The sequence below is a fragment of the Hipposideros armiger genome, unplaced genomic scaffold, assembly GCF_001890085.2.
Source record: "Hipposideros armiger isolate ML-2016 unplaced genomic scaffold, ASM189008v1 scaffold_488, whole genome shotgun sequence".
Classification (NCBI taxonomy): domain Eukaryota; kingdom Metazoa; phylum Chordata; class Mammalia; order Chiroptera; family Hipposideridae; genus Hipposideros; species Hipposideros armiger.
In genome coordinates, this window is record NW_017731838.1 from 413,443 (window position 1) to 431,933 (window position 18,491).

Genomic DNA, 18,491 nt, shown 5'->3' on the forward strand with positions numbered 1-18,491 from the left:
TCTTAACCATCGCGCCACTCGGCCGGCCCTTGATTTTCATTTTTTATTGAAAGGAATTGGAACACCTACCAGTATAGCAGTAGCAACCCCCTTAAACTCATTTATATTCCTTACCAAGCTCATGTTGTCTTTTTTCTTTTTTGGACTCCTGATATTAGTTACTTTATTTAGTCCTCTGAAGTGTTATAAATCCACTGAAGCTAGAGAGGGAAGTGGCTGGGTCAAGGATCTACCATTAGTAAAAAAGTCCTACTGGACATGGGAGCCGATGTTCTTTCCACTCTGCCTTGCCGCCCTTACAGCCCTGTAACATGGCTACTCGGTTTCCATGTTGGGCATGACTTATTGCTTATGTCAATCTTATTCAAATGAGATGGCATTTCATGTTTCTTATTCCCTTTTTATATTCCTGAGGAAGAATATGTGGGATTCCTTTATCGTTTTGGTTTTGAATAAATTATTTTTTGAGGTTGAAACAGAACATGACTGGTTTCAAAGGAGCCATGGTTTTGAGAATAACATAGTTCAAGTATGAGAATATTAGTCATGGGATCCCGGTAGATGATGAGCTACTGAGAGTATTTGGAAAAGCTCAGCCATATGACAGCTCCACGTGGTTAAGGATGATGATTGAGGGTTTGTGTTTGTTTTCCTAGGATAAATCACTATTTCAATAGCTTTTTTTTAAAAAATTATTTTTTTTGTGAAATACACATTTTTTTATTTCAATAGCTTTAAAGGAAATTACACCCATCTTCCTTCAGCTCTGTACAATTGTTTTTCTTTTTAAAAAATAAACTGAAATACATTTAAAAATTGAAATACATTTAAAAATTTTTAAATGTATTAGTATATAATGAAAGACAGAGGCACTTGTTTATTTGAGTAGTCCAGGTAATGGGCATGAAAGGAAGTACAAGTCATAGATTGGCTGTCCGAGGCCCATCTGTGCTCGCACTGGAAGCAACACAGTGAGCAATGTCATATTTATAAACAATGGACAATGAGGTGTATGTCTTGGCCAGATTTCAGACAGTTCCTGGTGGCTTAGTTGCTAATGGTGTCAGAGTACCCAGGTCTCTGCACGGATTCTATCAGGGAGTTGTTTCCTCAGGAGAGGGTGCCTTTAGCTCTGACAAAGACAATTGGAGTGTGTTATGGCTATAGACTAAAAGCTGATACTCAGGAATAAACAGAAAGCTGAGATGTACTCAGGAAAGGGTTTATTGATATGGCGTCTACTCTCTGACACTGAGGATCTAGTTACATGTATTAGAGAAAAGCTTGCAGGTTTTGTCTGATTTGGGAAAACATTTTTAAAATAAACAATTATATGTTGAAACCTCTCATTTTCTCTCCAGAGAACTCACTAAGTGATTAAAAATGATCTTTACAAGTTGATTTAAAAATCTTAAAATGAAGACAGGTTTCATTTATTTTAATTAAATTAAAAATAAGGTGTACTTTTTTACATGTCAAGGAATACTGGTTTACCAAAAGCTTTTATGAGTGAATAGTGTGATATGAATATCATAAACTTAACACAAGAGCTCACTGGTCAGGCTCCATTTGAAGTCCTGATTTCTGGATTAGGATATTGAAGATTTCTGTCACTTATCCTTTGTGACAGTGGGAAGAGCACACATTTTTCTTTCATCTTTCCTAAAACCAGCATTTTAGGAGGATGATTGTCTATGTTAGTGTAGAGAGGGGAACTTAGCATTTGCCTTAAAAAGAACACGTCTTCTGGGGAAGTCTCTGCCGTGTGAAGTTTTTATTTTTTCCAAACCTACGAATAAAAGGAGAATGAAGACAATTTTTGCTCACTATCCCCTGGGTCACAGGAATCTATTCACATTTTGCATTTGCTTTAGCTAGCTGGCTTTCTCCCTTTCCCCTTTTCTTTCTCCCTGTCTTCTTTTTCTTCTTTCCTTTCCTTTCCCTCCGTCCCTTTCTCTCTTTCCTTTTGTTTTCTTTCTCCACCTTGGGATAATGATTGGTAAGTTACATCTTTGTGATCAGAAAGAAATGAAGTATGTCGTGACTAGCTTAAACTCGTGTAGTCATTTAGACATGAGATTCTGGCTCCATAAATATTAAATCATTAAAAAAGGAATTTCCATGCCTAGTGCCCCAGTTACTTTTGACCCATCATGTTTTCTGTCATCTTCCTGCTCTCCTTACTTACAGACTCCATCAGGCTGTGGGATAGAATAGGGAGGAAGAACCCTTTTCTTTCTAATAAGAGCCAGTGACCTCGGGGGGGGTGGGGGTGGGGATGGGGAAATCCAAAACCAGACAGGAAAATAAGATTGAAAAAATAATAGGGCTTTTATTTAAAGAGCCAAAATGGAAAACGTTACTCTCATAAGCTTTTGAATTAAAGAGAGTAAAGGCCTTATTCAGATACAGTCAGTAGTGACAAACGTGTATATATATATGTACTACATCTAAGTATGAAGCAGAGAGAGAAAAGAAATATGCAGACAGATGGTAAGTAGTAGTAGAGCTGTGATTAGGGAGACAAAAAAAAGGGTAAAATGTAAGAATAAAGTAAGTTTTGACACATAAGCACAGAATGTGCTTAAATATGCATGTGCTGCCTGTCAGTCACATTCAAACCTGCTTCTCTCCCAGCCCTTCAAGACAGTTCCCATTTTAAGAACCCAAATTCTGGAACTTCTCAAGTCAATGTTGTTTGGCTCTCATTTTAGCATCCGATTAGTGTTGCACACTGAAACTACGATATCTATATTTGGGAGACTATCTCAGACTATTTGCCAAAAGCCTGAGGAATTGTGATTCAAGTTATTTACCAGTGTAGCACTGTAAAAGTAGTAACTCAATTTAAAAATTTTCTTAAAAAAACCACTATAAATTGTTTAAATATCTGCCTGATGTTCTAAAAAGCATTAGAATTTTAAAATTCCTCTCCTCAATTTTTTCTTTCACAAACTAAATTAAAAAATTAAAAATTATTATAAAATGTACTGACCATTTAATTTTATAGCAAGCTACACAGAGACTAGAAAATAGTTTTAATGGTGGAGAATGTATTTCTTTTATGCATTAAATGGTATTTTTCTATAGGATTCTAATTATTGGGTTGTCAGAAAAGTCATGATGTATTTTTTTCTATGTTTTTCATTGTAAAAATGCGTCATGATTCTTCCGACAACCCAATATTTAAGGTTTTTTAAAATTATTATTCCTTTGGGAAAGTGTTGTATGTTATATATTAATTTGTAGCATAAAGGAATTTTTATGTGAGTACAACATGTACATCTTAAGGCTTTTAAAAGTATTTCAGCTAAGGAATCTTAAAACTGGATTTTTTTTGTTTTTCAATAACAGTGATCATGAAAACGGATGACAGCTTTTGTCACTTGACCCCAATGGATAGCATGAAACTAAGCCAGGGAATAGAAATTCTACTCCCGGTTAGGTGGCCCAGGGTCAAGGGGTTGATTGCAGCTGTGTTGAGGTGCCCTGCCTGAGAAGAAAGTGATTTTCTCAGGCTTGTTTGTTGGATGAGGGTGATAGTAATATTAGCTGTTTAGATCACCTTAGTGATGTGGTAATGCTAGTCAAGCACTTGTAATATATGCCATGCAAAAAAAACACCCCACATTTTGTTAACATTACTTAATTACCTTTTATCCTCCAAAATCATTAAGTGGGCTCAATTATTATTATACATGCTTTTGATCATTTCAGTATGTGATCAATTAAAAATTCTTCCTCTTTAATGTAGTCTTACTAGCCAGATCGTGGGATTTTAATTCTGTACATTGTCTCTCACTATTTTATTTTTGCCAAGCAGTATCTTTTTACAATTAAAAATTTAAAAATGTGCTGTTACATAGACAATGGAGTAAGAAGTTAAAATCATATGGCCTTGCTTAGAAAAAAACACATTTAATAGTTTGGTGTATATGCTTCCAAACATTTTGCATCTGTTTTTGTACTTTTCTACCTTTCTTGTTGATTTGTTTATTCCTACACTTGCATCATATCTGAAAAGGAAAAAAATCCTTCCTTTTTTTTTTTCCCCCCCAAAATTTTCTTAACTAACATTAAATATTTATTTACTTTCCAAAAGAACTTTATAATCTGATAAACAATATCTTAGTGCAATATTTCATACCTTTGGGGTTTTTTAAATGTGATTTATTAATTCAATAATCTATATCTTTTCTTTCTGTTTCTTAAATTTCAGAGTCCTGTGTATGGAAACTCACATGAGTCACTTCAGTCTAGAAGGGTAGTAATTTCTCATAATATGGATAAAGCTCTAAAAGAAGGTAAGGATTAAATGAGAGTATATAATTATCAGGTAAAGCAATTCATTGTGTTCCAAAAGTAAAATAATAACCTCTAGCAAATTTATCTGTCCTTCTTGTCTGTGTATAGCATTAGGATTTTCTCTTCATGAATTTTTATTTGATGACTAAATAAATACATTCATGTTTTAATAGAATGAATGGGATTTAAATGTTTTATTAAGTAGGAATTTCCAGGTCACATGAAGCTAGTGAGCCGTGTAGAGCTAGTTCTACCATATGAAGCAAGGATCTGTTTTCTATTCCCTAAAATACTTTTCAAGAAATATTTTCTTCTTTTAGAGAAGGTGTGTTGGGAATAAATGCACTCAGATTCACTGATGGACAAATCAATTAACCAAATTAAGGGATAGTGGTCAATGTTACAAAAGAATGAAGGACATATAGGTGAAATTTGTATTACGGAAGGTTGGATGGGGGATTGTGGAGGGTACAGTATTGTTACATATATAGAAATTGGAATAAATAAGTGTAATTACAAATGTTAAAGTTTAAAAGGTAACACATTTTGATCAAGTTAAAGTTTAAAAAGTGATTTTTAAAATCAAAGTTCTGAAAACACTGACAATTTCAGTTATATGTGCAGAAAAAAAGGTCTGAGTTTTTCAGGTGAATACATGATAGATATGAAGTTAAGAAAGAACTAAATAAGTGATACAAAAGCAAGTATGTTTTACTTGTCACATTAAAATTTGAAGATAAATACTGTGTGAGTGCAGAGACAGTTAGAAATCATGTGGTTCTGTTACTGGAGAACAAGGGTTCTTGTATCATCACAGGAAGACGTCTAGGATGTATAAATAAAGAAAGCCAAGCAAGCTGAAGCAGAGGATTTATTAAAGAAAAAGAGGGCTGGCCGAGTGGCTCAGTTGGTTAAGAGCTCGCTCAAGAGTTTGAGCTCTGAGCAACAGCAGTTCGATGCCCTGCCCGAGCTGAGCTGCCACTGAGCTGCCAACAGGTGGCAGGATGGCTCAGCTAAAAAAAAAGAGATGAAAAAGAAGACACTCCCAAAATGCAGGAGTGGACAGACCCAGGAAAAAGGGCAACTGCCCCAAAGAACAAAGAAATTTAGGATTATATTTGAATGATGATGTGAAATATTCTGGGGTGGCTTTACAGGCATTCCCAGGGCAGGTCTCCATTGACCACGCCTTCCCTTTGGGAGGAGGGATTTTTTTGTTTTTACTTGGCCCTTGTCAAACTGTCATGGCGACACAGGGGGTAGAGATTTTTTTCCTGCCTGCAGTGGTAATAGTATTATAATTCATTACAATTAGCTGTAGCTGCATCTTTTCTTAAGAATGACCTCATCCCCTCTTTTTTTGATCCCCCCCCCCCACACACACACACACTTTCTCCTTCCCTTTCTCCCTCCTCTCTCCCTACGGCCCTGTTCTTTCTGCCTATAGTAACAGTATCATAGAATTTTAGGACTTTGGGGACTATAATTAAATTTTTAAAATATTTCTGTTATAGTAGTAGTTAAAGTATGATGACTTTGATAAAACTTACTGAATTTAAAATTTGACTTTTATTATTCATAATCTCAAAATCATGGTTTTAAAAAGTAATCCTTACACCTGAAACTAATCATAAAAAAAGTAATTCTTAATTGCTTTTATGGAGGGAAGGTTGACATACTTCGAAATGCACAAATCTTAAGTGTACAATTCATTAATTTTCAGAAATGCATATAACCATGTAACCACTATCTTCATCAAAATAAAGAACATTTCTATCATCACAGAAAATTTGCCTCATGTAGTTAAGTACATCCAACAAATTTTTTATTTCAAATATTATACTTTTCATGTCTAGAATTTCTATGGTTCTTTTTTGCAGTTCCTGCTTCTCTGCTGAGATTTCTCCATCTGTCATTTATGATCATCTTTATCTTTAATTTCTTCGACATATTTATTTATTTATTTATTTATTCATTTATTTATTTATTTATTTATTAATTAGCTGGGCCATCCTGCCACCTGTTAGCAGCTCAGCAGCAGCTCAGCTCAGGCCAGGAATCAAACCAGTGACCTTGTTGCTCAGAGCTCGCACTCTTGAGTGAGCTCTTAACCCACTGAGTCACTCAGCCAGCCCCTTGGACGTATTTATAATAGCTACTTTAAAGTACCAGTGTTCCAACATCTGGGCCATATTGGGGTTGGTTTCTATTGATTGCTTTTTCTCTTAACTATGTGTTAACTTTTTTAGGTTTCTTCTCAGGTCTAGTTATTTTTGACTGTGTACAGAACAATGTAAATGCTACTTTCTAGGCATCCTAGATTCTGTTATCTTCCTCTGAAGAATATTAGTTTTTGCTCTATTGTGCAGTTTAATTTTCAAGTGATCACCATGAAGATATTTGGTTATACATTTTTTTAGGATGAGTGTCTTTGGCTTTTGTCCTTAGTCTAAAGTAAACCCCATAGTCCTGGGATTCTCATCTATTTAAGTCATCTATTTCATGGTCCTTCCACAGTTTCAGTGGAAAGCCCGTGGTTATACCTCTAACTTGGCAGAACTCCAGCTCCAACCTGTCTCCCTGTGGTAGACCGCAGTTGAAGTCTGCTCAGCTCTCTTAGCCTCCCGGCTGTTTCAGCCTTCCACGGCTCTTGTAGTCTTACCTCCATGCATGTGTAGTTTAGGGTCAGCAACTGGTATGAGAGTTTGTACCCAGGTTTTGTGGCTTTATCCTTTTTGGTATTCCCTGCCTTCATTTCCAGCTGCTTTGGCAGCACTTGACTTTGTTTTTTGATATCTTTAGAAAAACCAAAAAAACAATAAAACAGTTGATTCATCTGAGTTTGAACTGCCTTGTACGTCTAGGACCATTGAAGACCTTAAGGGGGAAGTTGTATAAACGTGAATTGTACCTAGTGCTAGTCCCTTCTTTCAAGATTTGTCTTCAGTTTCTACCCACTTTGGTTGTTCTTGGTGCCTTTAAATAGTTATTTAGTTTTTTTTGTTTGTTTTTCCAGAGTTTCTAATTGTTTTCTATAGGAAGGTTAGTGTGGTATAAGCTGTTCCACCATCCCTGGAACTGGAACCCTTTCCTTAACTTTTCAATAATTTTGGTAAAATATACATACTGTAAAATTTACCGTTTTTTAGTATAAAGTTCAGTAGTGTTAAGTGTATTTTCATGGTTGTGCAAAGTCTCTAGAACTCTCATCTTGCAAAACTGAATGAAAGTCTCTACCTATTCAACAATCCTCACTTCCCTTCGCCCAGCCCCTGGTAACCACCATTCTACTTTCTGTTCCTATGAATCTGACTCTTAAGTTCCTCATATAAGTGGAATCATATAGTATTTGTCTTTTTGTGTTTAGCTCATTTGTTTAGCATAATGCCCTCAAGGTTCGTCAATGTCGTAGCATATGTCAGAATTTCCTTCCTTTTAAGGCTGAATAATAGTCCATCTTATGTACTATAGAGACCATGTTTTGTTTATTCACTCATCATTTGTCAATGGACACTTGTGTTACTTCCCCCTTTTGGCTGTTGTGAATAATGCTGCTATGAACATGGTGCCTCTGATTTTTTTAAGACTTAGAAGTTTCTCTGCAGTTAGGCATGACATGTTTATCTAGGATGGCCCAGTTTGTTTCAGAAATATTTGGGGGAATAAAAGAAAGGATAAGAGCTGAGGCCTAGTTCAACTAGTGACAAAAAACAAAACAGAATGAGAAAAAAACAAAACAAAAAAACACACATTATCCTCAAGCTAATTTCTGTGCAATGATTTCTTTTGAAAGAAAATATTATCCAAAGCCTCTGGGTAAGAGCTTTAGTTAATTATACTTTGTTATGATAATTCTTTTTTTTTTGGCATATTCTTTTGTATTTATTTATTTTTTTATTAAAGATTTTATTGGGGAATCGGGGAAGGGGAACAGACAAGTTGCTGTCCTTTTGTTCTTCAGTCTAGTTGTAGAGGACGTCACTTCACTGGCCCATGTTGGTATTGTGATCATTGCACTCTTCCTGGCTGAGGCAGATTGGTCGCTGGCCATTGGACAGCCGCTCACGGCGGCTCTTGGCAGCTCACGCTGGCTGCTGGCCACTCACGGTAGCTCACCGTAGCCCACTGGAGCCCCGCTGCAGCCTACACCGCCTCCGGCGACTCAGGGCAGCCCAGCTCCAGGTTGAGCTGTTGTTCACCATCTTAGCTGTAGAGGGTACAGTGTCACTGGCCCTCATATGGGATTCAAACTCACGGCCCTGCTGCTCAGAGCTCACGCTCCCAAGCCAACTCTTCACCAATGAGCCACTCGGCCAGCCCTGTTTTGGCATATTCTTAATGTTTAAAATTTCCTGTCCTTTGTTTTAAGCCAAATGATTGCCAAGGAAGTTGAAAGTTATATGATCTACCAAAAGGAGAGTTATAGGCTACTATAAAAGTGGTTATTGAGAGTAAAATTTATGCATTTAGCAGTAGTTGTTAAAAAACAACATGAGACAAAAACAAAATTGCCTTCTAAAAATTTTGGACATTTAATTTAATGAGGAATTAGAATCTAGGCATGTGTGTTGAGAAGGATAAGAGATTTTATAAGCATTTAGAACATCTGTAGTGACTATAGTTTCCATCTCTAGAATATTTTAATTTACAGTTTTAAACCCTCATACCAGTATATTTCATTGAATTCTCAATGTTATTAGCTAGCTCTAGTAGACTTGCATTTATAAAATTGAGGGTCTTTTGGTATGCTTGCAAATTATAAGTAACAGGGATGCTTGTTAAGGTTATAGTAATTCATACCGTTTTAATCTTTATATATCTGTTTTGTTCCTTTTAGAAGGTATAATTTAAAAACAGATCAATTCAAAGAGTAAAATACAAGACATATGTGTATGTCTCCATGTTCACGTGTGGGTTGTTTTTGTTGTTACTAAAGTGTGTTTTAGCTCATTATAAATTAGGATTTGTCTTAAGTCTTTATAGATTGAATTGCAAAGAAGAAAGAATAGTCAAATATGCAGAGCTAAATAATATAGTTGGGCTTTTGGTTGAGCAATAAGAGTTATTAGAGCTACAAATTCTGGAAGTTTAATGGCATACTCAAGGAAGATGATCAAAGCATATTATTACTGTGTTTTGTTAGCCAATTTCAAATGTAAAAACTGTATTTTTGCAGTTCAGAAATAATATGAATGAACTGTATGTCTGAGAAGTCAGAACAGCTACCCTTCTATACCAGATAGCCTTAAAAGTTTTCTCCTGAAGTTACATTTCTTGGAAAACTGACAGAGATAGAAAAAAGAAGATTTTAAAATATCTTTTTGACTTACTATTAAATCTGTAGCCTAATTTCCATTAGGTCACCATGAATTATCTCACAAATATGAACCAAAGAATTTAATTCAGTAATTATTGAGTACCTGCTGTTTGCTCAGTGGTGTCCTGAATGTTAAATTGAAAGTTCTTTTTGTAAAAATTTTTATTATTTTTTAAAGTTTTGTTTTTAATTATAATTGACTACATGGAAAATTCATGAATTGAAAATACAATTCTTCGTAAGATTTTATGCTTTTCAAAGCATTGGGAATGCTGACCTTAGCCCTTTGTCTTGTAAGATAGTCTGAATGCCTTAGAAACACCATTATTTTCATTACTTTTTGTGGTGTTCTTCACAAATGCAGTTGTTACATGTACATTTCAAAGTGAATATATTTTTGTTAGTTTTGACTGGTTCGTAATACTTTTCTGAATTGTACTGGTAAACGTGCCTGTGAATAAATTGTCCAGGTTATGCAAAAAGCCATAATACAAACTTTATCTAGACTAACATGGTAGCATTTTAACTGGACTCTTCACTTCTAGTTTCCCTCTACTTTTTTACCCTAAATCCTCTTTTCAGATTAATCTAACTAAAACTGAAGTTCCAATCATATTATTCCATTCTCTATAATCTTCAGTGATTCTCTTGTACCTACTTACTTCTTTGAGAACAGTCCTAGAAAATAGATATATTTGAGTGATAATAGCACCCGAATTTTTCTTGGCTGTTGTTATGCCTTTAGAAGAAAGACTTGTTGCTTGGCTGTGAGAATAAGTGCTCTTTCATTTCTCATTGTGGATTGTTACATTATTTATATTTATTTCTTAATAAATAAAGACCATAATATAGTTTTATGATCATGAATTTCTGTTTACTTGAATTGACCCATAGGGTATATTTTGAAATATTGTGTTCATGTGTGTACTTATGTAAATGAGTGTATGTAATTATGCAATGCATATTTAGATCTATGGCTTTGTTTTGTATTTTTTATATTTGTTAGACTTTTATGATTCTTAGCTTGAAGAGGGGTGATGATGAGCTGTTGACAGAAGATATACTGGTGGCTAACATATATCTCTATTACTGAGTACAGGTTTATGCCAGTTTTCATTTTTATTATTAATGATTCCTAACCAAAATGTATTATCAGAGGAGCATTTTAGAGCTGTATTAATTACAAATGCATTGTGGTTAATGAATGTGATGGGACATTATGTAGGTGACTATGCCCTTCACATGAATCCTTTAGCATGCTGAAAAGATCATACGTAAAGATATTAAATCTCTTATAATTACTCTTAATTTCCTGCGATAATTTGAAATTAAATTTTCATGAGAGGAAAAATACTTCTGTTTTCCAAGCCTTTTGGACTGTAGATTTATATGCTACTAGTTAAAAATTCTATGGCATGTAAATTTTAAGTTCAATGAAAGAGCTAGAGAGAGAGAATTGCAAATGACCAAATTAGCAGTGTTTTGTTGGCAAGGCAGCTCTCATTAGGCTCTGGCTTCTTGGCACTGGAATGTCCAGAAGGAAGGGATAAAGGCCCTGCAGACAAGGGCCCTTGGAGGTCATGTAATCCAGCCCACCATCTCAGGGAGTACTTTTTTCTGTGTCATCCTCGTCCACTGGATGTCCAGCTTGTTTAAAAGTTTCTTATGATGGAATGTTCACCATCTAATGCGGCCACCTTTTAATAGCTTTAATGTTTTTATTCATTTCCTCCTTACAATAAATATAAAAAACAACCTCCTTGTGACTTTCATCCATTGGTCCTATTTGTGCCTTCTAAAGCAATTTTAAAAAGTACAGCCTTTTGCATATTTTTGAATACAAATATGTTTTCAACAAGCTGGCTACCCAGTGGACAGGGAGCTATTTTAGATTTCTGATATCTGACTTATGTGACTGGTTTTGTTCCACTTTCGTGCACGACTGCAGTGTGCTAAGTAGACAGAATGTTTCATTGGAAGGAGACTTGGCTTTGCCACTCATTGGCTTAGAGCAAATTATTTCACTGCTTGGAACCTCAGTTTGTGGAGGGAATGAAACTCATTTACTGTGTAGGAACCATGTTCTATTTGTTCTATTTGTTGCCAGTAAATGATGTTATAGGACTGGCCCATTTCTGTTTTTGCCATAATTTCTTACATCTGGGTCAGAAACCATTTGTGCTTTCTTCTTAATGGAATAGTTCAATTAAGGATGAGATGTGGCTACTTTTTGCAGAATCTAGAAAACATAACCGTTTGTTCAAGTTAATATCTGGTAGCGAGTAAAAAAATTGCCGAAAGGCCTAGGAGATGATTCATTTGTTGGTTTTGTTTTTATTTTGCCTTTTCTTTCATGTTCTGTGGATATTGATTCCACCTTACATACTGGAAATACTCTATAAATATTTATTTAATGAATAGTGAAAGACTGAGGTGGAATCATTTTTCTTTTCAAAGCTTGCCCCTTAGTCTTTGCTCTCAGAAAGTAATTGTTCTCAGCTCTAAGGCTCAGTTATATTAAATATCTTCTCTGCATGACCTGAGGCCAGTGGTATCACTTTGAGGATTTATCTAAACCTTTGTATATATGTCTGTGAACAAAATTCTTGATGCTCTATGTATGTTTTTGAGCTATGGGATTTAAGATGCTATTTTATAAGTTGTTATAAAGCTGAGAAATTTTGGAAAGATGGACAATCATTGGATATACTTTCATGGTTGATATTCTGAGAAAAAAGCCATCACAGGATATTAAAACAAGAGTGATGCTTCCTTTGAGCTGTGGGCTTTTGCAGATATGTGCAATCTTCACGTAGATTGAATACCAAATCATAAGCTGGAGATTCCATTTGCTACTCAGTTTTTTACAAAGCAAGAACCCCCGCCCCTCCCCCCAAAAAACAACCCCCAAAAACCACACACTTAAACTTGGTATGTAACGGCTGTGGTGAATCAATCAGCACCAAATACTAGGCTAAAGAATTATTTGTGAATTATGGGTGAGTTGTTTGTATGCCAGGTGTGAAGTAGGTCAGGATCCCAAGTTACATTTTGTTCCACAGGATTCCTGGGGATAAATTAGTGTGCAGACAAGCAAAGCAAAGGAGAAGGATAAATTAGTTACCTGAAATGACATATGGTCACATAAAAAAATAAGCCAAATCAAGTGGTGTTTAAAAAAGGAAAGAAAAAACCTTGAGAAATAAGCAGTGATTAAAAAATAGCCCAGGTATCCTTGAATGGGAACAGGATTACATGTCCTAATGTTTCTCTTCCTCTGGTCCCTTGGGGAATTACCACTTAAGCCCAGTGACATTTTTATTTTTCAAAGACCGGGAAGAGAAGCCCCCTCCTTCTCCAGTGTTATCCCAGCATCCTTTGCTGACAAAACTTCACATTAGGCCAGCTGGCAAAAAAGAAATGTTTACAGGGTCCAGCTTCCAGTATCATAGGGCAAAAAAGGATGGATTTGGGACTGAGAGGCAATACATTGATAACCGGTGCACTCTATAGGGTACTTCCTCTGTGTAACATGCTTTATTTTTAGATAGTTTGGCATCAAGATAGAATATTTAAGAATTGGCTGTCCAAGGAGATCCAGGACACAAAGTCACCACACCCCATAACTCCTAGTTAGATGAGAATCTTTCAGTTTGAAAGATTTTAGGGAAGGTTATGACTTCTCTTGTTTTGTTTCTTGGTGTTTGCTTCTTTCATCTAAGCTTTGCTGATTGCTTTGTTTATTCCTGGTAGTGTTTGACTACAGTTACAGAGATTACATTCTGTCCTGGTATGGAAACCTCAGCAGGGATGAGGGGCAGCTTTACCACCTGCTCTTGGAAGACTTTTGGGAGATTGCCAGGCAGCTGCACCACAGACTGAGCCATGTGGATGTGGTGAAAGTCGTCTGCAATGACGTCGTGAGAACTTTGCTCACTCACTTCTGCGACCTGAAAGCGGCAAATACCAGGTAACTGTTAGAATGTGAACAACCCTCCCCCTCTTTCTTCACGCAAAAGTATTTTTCTTATTGAGTGAGGGGTCAAAGTCAAGACACAACTCTAGAATATCCTGCCTCTTCTGACACTTGGCTTGAAATGCAGACATTATTGAGGGGGATAATTATAATGTTATGGTAATGGACTTTTATAAATAACTTTCTAATAGAAAACCACTTGATAAACTTGTTTAATAACTTAAACAGTGAAATGAGTTGTACCTGGCCAGCACAATCATGAATTTATTTATAGTATTATGGGTACCTAGAAAAGAAAATTTAAGTAGTGTTTTATACTATGAAGAGTATCAGTGAGTTTACAGTTTTTTAGAAAAGTTTAAAAAAAGTTTGTCTCTTTTTGTGAGTCCTCTGTTAAGAGCTCTGTTGTCTCACAGTATCCTGGAAATTGATTTTTAAAAGGAACTTAATGTTGGAGCTTGTGAGGTATAACTAGAGAAGATGTTTCTACTTGAAAATGGCTAATATTAGGCTTGTCAGCCTTTTGTATCATCACATTGAGTTTGTCTTTGGAAGAAGACTTCAGCAAGGCCATTTCTGTGCTGATAATTCTTCCTTTCTTAGGTTTGCCGGTAGGATCTTAAATGTATGCTTTACTCTTGAGTGACTGCAGGCATGATGAACTACACACTTCTCACTTGTACATACAAAGTAGTCTTACTGAAATGAGTAGCCTCCTGCCTGTTTGGATATGGTCTCAGCTGGAGTGGGAGCACAGCTCCCTACGGTTAATTGGCCTATTTTGACTGGCAGTATTCTGCCTCTACTTTAGGGAAGAGATAAAGTATTTGAAAAATACGTAAGGGGATGAGCAAGCATTGGCATCCTTACTGAGTAGGTGGTAACTCGTATCCTCTTCTAAGAAGGCCTGTCATGTGAACTTATCAGAAAGCAGCCCCTGTTCCGCCCTGTGATAACCCTTGGGACCTGCTGCTAAACGCACTCGTGCAGCAGCCACTGTGCATTCTCAGCTGTGTTGCCTCTTCCCAGGAATCATCTTCTCTCCCAGCACCTACCTAGCACAGACTTATGAGACCAAAATTCACAGAGCCATCACATGGCTATTACTTTCTCACTTGCTGCCCCCAGTGTTTTGCAAACTTTTAAAAAACTGACCCACAGTAAGAAATACATGTTATTTTGTGACCCAATTTCGTAAGACAATACCCTTATTACAAGTGACTTTAACTTTAAAAAAAAATGGCATTTGAGACTAAGTTTTATTTTGTTCTTTGTGGGTCACAACCCATGGTTTGAAAAAAATTACTGTAGAGCAGTGGTTCTCAGATATTTTGGTATCTGAACCCCTTGTACTCTTACAAGTGGTTGAGAACCTAACAGAGCTTTTGTTTATCTAGTGGAGTGCTGGAGCCAGCTTGTCCTGCAAGAGCCGACTGTGCACATCTCTTCATAATTTAGCTCAGTGATAACTATGTTGTTAGCTTGTAATTGGCCATGGTGGTGGTGTTTACACTGTGAAATGGGTAAATGCTACAAATCAGAGCTTTTCTTTACCTTTGGAGAGCCAGTTGTTAAACATTTACCAGCTCACCATTTACTGTATCTATCACTATTTACTGTATTAGACATTAAAACTAAAACTTTTAAAGTGCAGGAATACACAATACACTTTCCATTAGCCATCAGAGCGCTGATGTCATCACACATCTTGTAGCCTCTGAAAAACTCCACTGTGCTTGTGAGAATGTGAGTGAAAAAGACAAATGACATTTTGTAAATTTATTTTGATGCTGAAATTGATCCAGATTTGATCAGTGGTAGCACTTTCTTTTGACAAATGACATTTTCATATTACTATGAATATAGTTTTGACCTCAGTGTCCCCCTGAAAGGGTCTTGGGGACACATAGGAGTGTCCAGAACACCCTTTGAAAATGGCTGTTTATAGAGAAAGTAACTTCCAGTAAGGGGGCATGTGAACTAATAAGGAAAGTGAGAGAAACTGGACTTGTGGGTGACTTCCCTAGAGTCTCAAAAGCTTTGGCCTTCCCTTTTGAGGGTTCAGCAATCCATTGGAGCACCCACTAATTTCCTATGGTATCCGTTATATGAAGTGCTCCACAGTTCTGCCTGGCAGATACTGTCAAAGAGTTGTTTGAATTCAGTGGAAGCTCATTTTAAGGTAAAGTATTTAAATTATGGTCCAACAGAGGATGGTATTTTAAATCAATGTTTTTATTCAGTTTGGCTGATGGATTTAGGTTTGGGAGAGGGCAAGTGATTAGAGAAGTTAGTATTTTTATGATTATCTAATTTTAACATGAGAATATATTTTTCATTGAGACGTTTACCAGCTTCTGAAATGACTGCTTTTGTGAATAATATAAAGATATTATAGGCAGAGCATCAGAATAATAGAAGCAAAGAACTGATTCTGTTTTAGAAACTCCTTTTCTTTGGGCTTCTACTTGACTTATGCCAAGGGTAGATTTATTTTACTGATATCTAGCTATGCCTAGAGGCTCTAGTTGATGATTCTTATTAAAAAAAAGAATCTACCACTGTTCTCTGGGATTATGGATATTTGCAAAAGTACCAGTAGGTCACTGGCATTTTGCAGATAGATGATTGTGCCCTGGAGTTGAACCCTGGAGAGCTGATATCTGCTTGTGCATCATCTTCTATTATACAATCACACAATGAGCCTGGCAGACAGGTGTTTAGGTTTCATGACCAGATCTGTATTTGCCCACCCCAGGTAAACGTGCCCCCTCGTCCAAGAAATCTCCATCAGTATGCAAAGTCCGTTGGCTGCGAAATGACTTGGTAGCCTGGGAAGCCACCAATTGAATTGGCCACTATCAGACAAGAGAATAATAAATTGCATTAATAGAAGCAATGCATCCTCTGTTAGGCGATTGAGTGGAGGCAGTTTTCTGGTCAGCCTGTATTTATTCCCAGGCTGACATTCTGTTACCGCTTTAATAAGTCAATCCAGATCACATTTAATTCTTACCTCTGCTTCCTCTTCCTTTTTCCCATCTGTCTCATTCCAGCATGTTTCAGGAAAATCTAAAAATGATTGTTTTTATGCTATTAAATCAATAGCATCTTTAATTTTGTAGTCTCCTTATAATCTCTGTGTTTGATTTACCAGTCAAGCACTGGCTTGCTGTTTACGGGGAAAAATAATCATGTTTTTATTTGCATATTTTCCTTCTTTATTGCTCCTTTCATTTGTGCAACCTCTGATTATGGTGTAGTGTAAAGAGTCTGGACTTGAGAGTAGAACAGGACTTGAGAGTTACTTCTACCGTTTATTACTTCTGATTTTTGGACTATTCACTAACCACTCAGATAGATCCTTAATAGTCTCATCTATATAGTGGTGATGATAATATCTACTTCTTGGTGTAGATGGAAAGATTAAGTAATAGCATACATATGAAATTTACAAAAGGTTAATGTCCTTTTACCCACTCAAGGAATGAGAACCCAGAGGTAAGTAGTGAGAATTGCAGTCTAAACAGATAATTGATTGAAGGATTGACAGAAGAAGGATGATGCCAGGATTAAGGCTATAACCACCAGGATGCTGGATGGAAATCTCCTGACCCAGAAGAGGCCATTTGATTTGTGATTCTTTCTTGGCTTCTGAAGCTATACTCAATGTCCAGTCACTGGCGGCATCACGGGAACAGCCTGCCCGGAGTAGGCAGAGGGTTCCAGGGAAGCATTCGCCTTTCCCTTTTCCCAGAGACCAAGCTTGTTTGATCAACTGTCTGGCCTTGGGCTCAGCTGAGAAGGTTTTCCCCTAACTTAGCTCTAGGAGGGAGAGGAATTCGTGGAAGTCTGAGGACCAGGCTTCTTCTATTATCTGCCTTCTATTGGAATAGAGAAGGAATGGTGTATGCTTTGGAGGGGTTTTGATATTATTAGTAGAAGCCTGTGTCGTAAAAGTGGATTATTTTTTGGCCAATTACCTCCAATAAATGTTAACCAAATGTGTATTTTAAAGCAAAGTATTACCCTTAAAAGTGCTTGAAATGATGAAGTATCATGTAAATCTTACTGTGTGAGTATTAAAGTATCAACTCTAGCTGGCAGCATAGCTAGAGTTTAAAATAATCGAAGGTGCCATTTTTCTAAAAGTCAACATATATCAGTATATGTGCAAAGGCTTGCAGTTAATATTGCTGCATGTTAGGGTTGAATTCCTCTAGTTTGTTGTAGAAGACAAAGAGGAAACCTTTTTTTGTTGTTGTTTTTTGAGTATACATACTCTAGAAACTAGTCTTCAGTCTCTCATGCAAAAAGAGACACAATTTACTCCTGGGAGATACTATCCATAAAGGCACCAATATGCATTTATTTACTTCATTTCCTGTGTCGTACCTAGTATGCTTCCTCCCCATCTGTTCAGTTTGTTTTATTTTCCTTCCAGCATTGGCCAGTAATTACTATAAGATGCCCATAAACATTGCCTCTTATCTGGAAGATACTAGAAAAATTGTCTTTCCAGCCTTTCTTGACTTGCTTTCAAGATACTGTGGGAAAAGGAGGTGTAGGAACTTCTACTTTCCCTCCTCTTCACTCAGATCCTCTAAATTAACGCTCCTTAGAGGGGGGTGGGGCATTGCTGTCTGGGAATCAGTGACCAGGGTTGGAAAACTGGTTAGAAAATACTTGGGAGCCTCACAGAAGGCAATTTGCCATCAAATTATGCAGCATCAAATCATGGACCCCTCTCTTCAGTAGAAATACCTGTAGGTGATTTAATCCCATGATCACCAGGCAGGAAAGCTGGCTGGTGCCCCAGGTTTGTGCTTTGTTAAATTTTTTTCTTTGAAAAATGAAGCTATGGAACACGTTTAAACAGAGATCTAGAAGACC

At 36.6% G+C, this 18,491-nt stretch overlaps 1 protein-coding gene across 4 annotated transcripts in view; it reads left to right on the plus strand.

Annotated features, from left to right (window-relative positions):
- SNX25 (sorting nexin 25) overlaps positions 1 to 18,491 on the plus strand; it is a 104,458-nt gene that overhangs the window by 21,590 nt on the left and 64,377 nt on the right. For all 4 annotated transcript variants that reach the window (XM_019667219.1, XM_019667218.1, XM_019667216.1 and 1 more), the window contains exons 2-3: positions 4,220 to 4,304; positions 13,376 to 13,592. In XM_019667219.1, the coding sequence (XP_019522764.1) occupies positions 4,220 to 4,304; positions 13,376 to 13,592 (302 nt within the window). The remainder of the gene's footprint in view (positions 1 to 4,219; positions 4,305 to 13,375; positions 13,593 to 18,491) is intronic.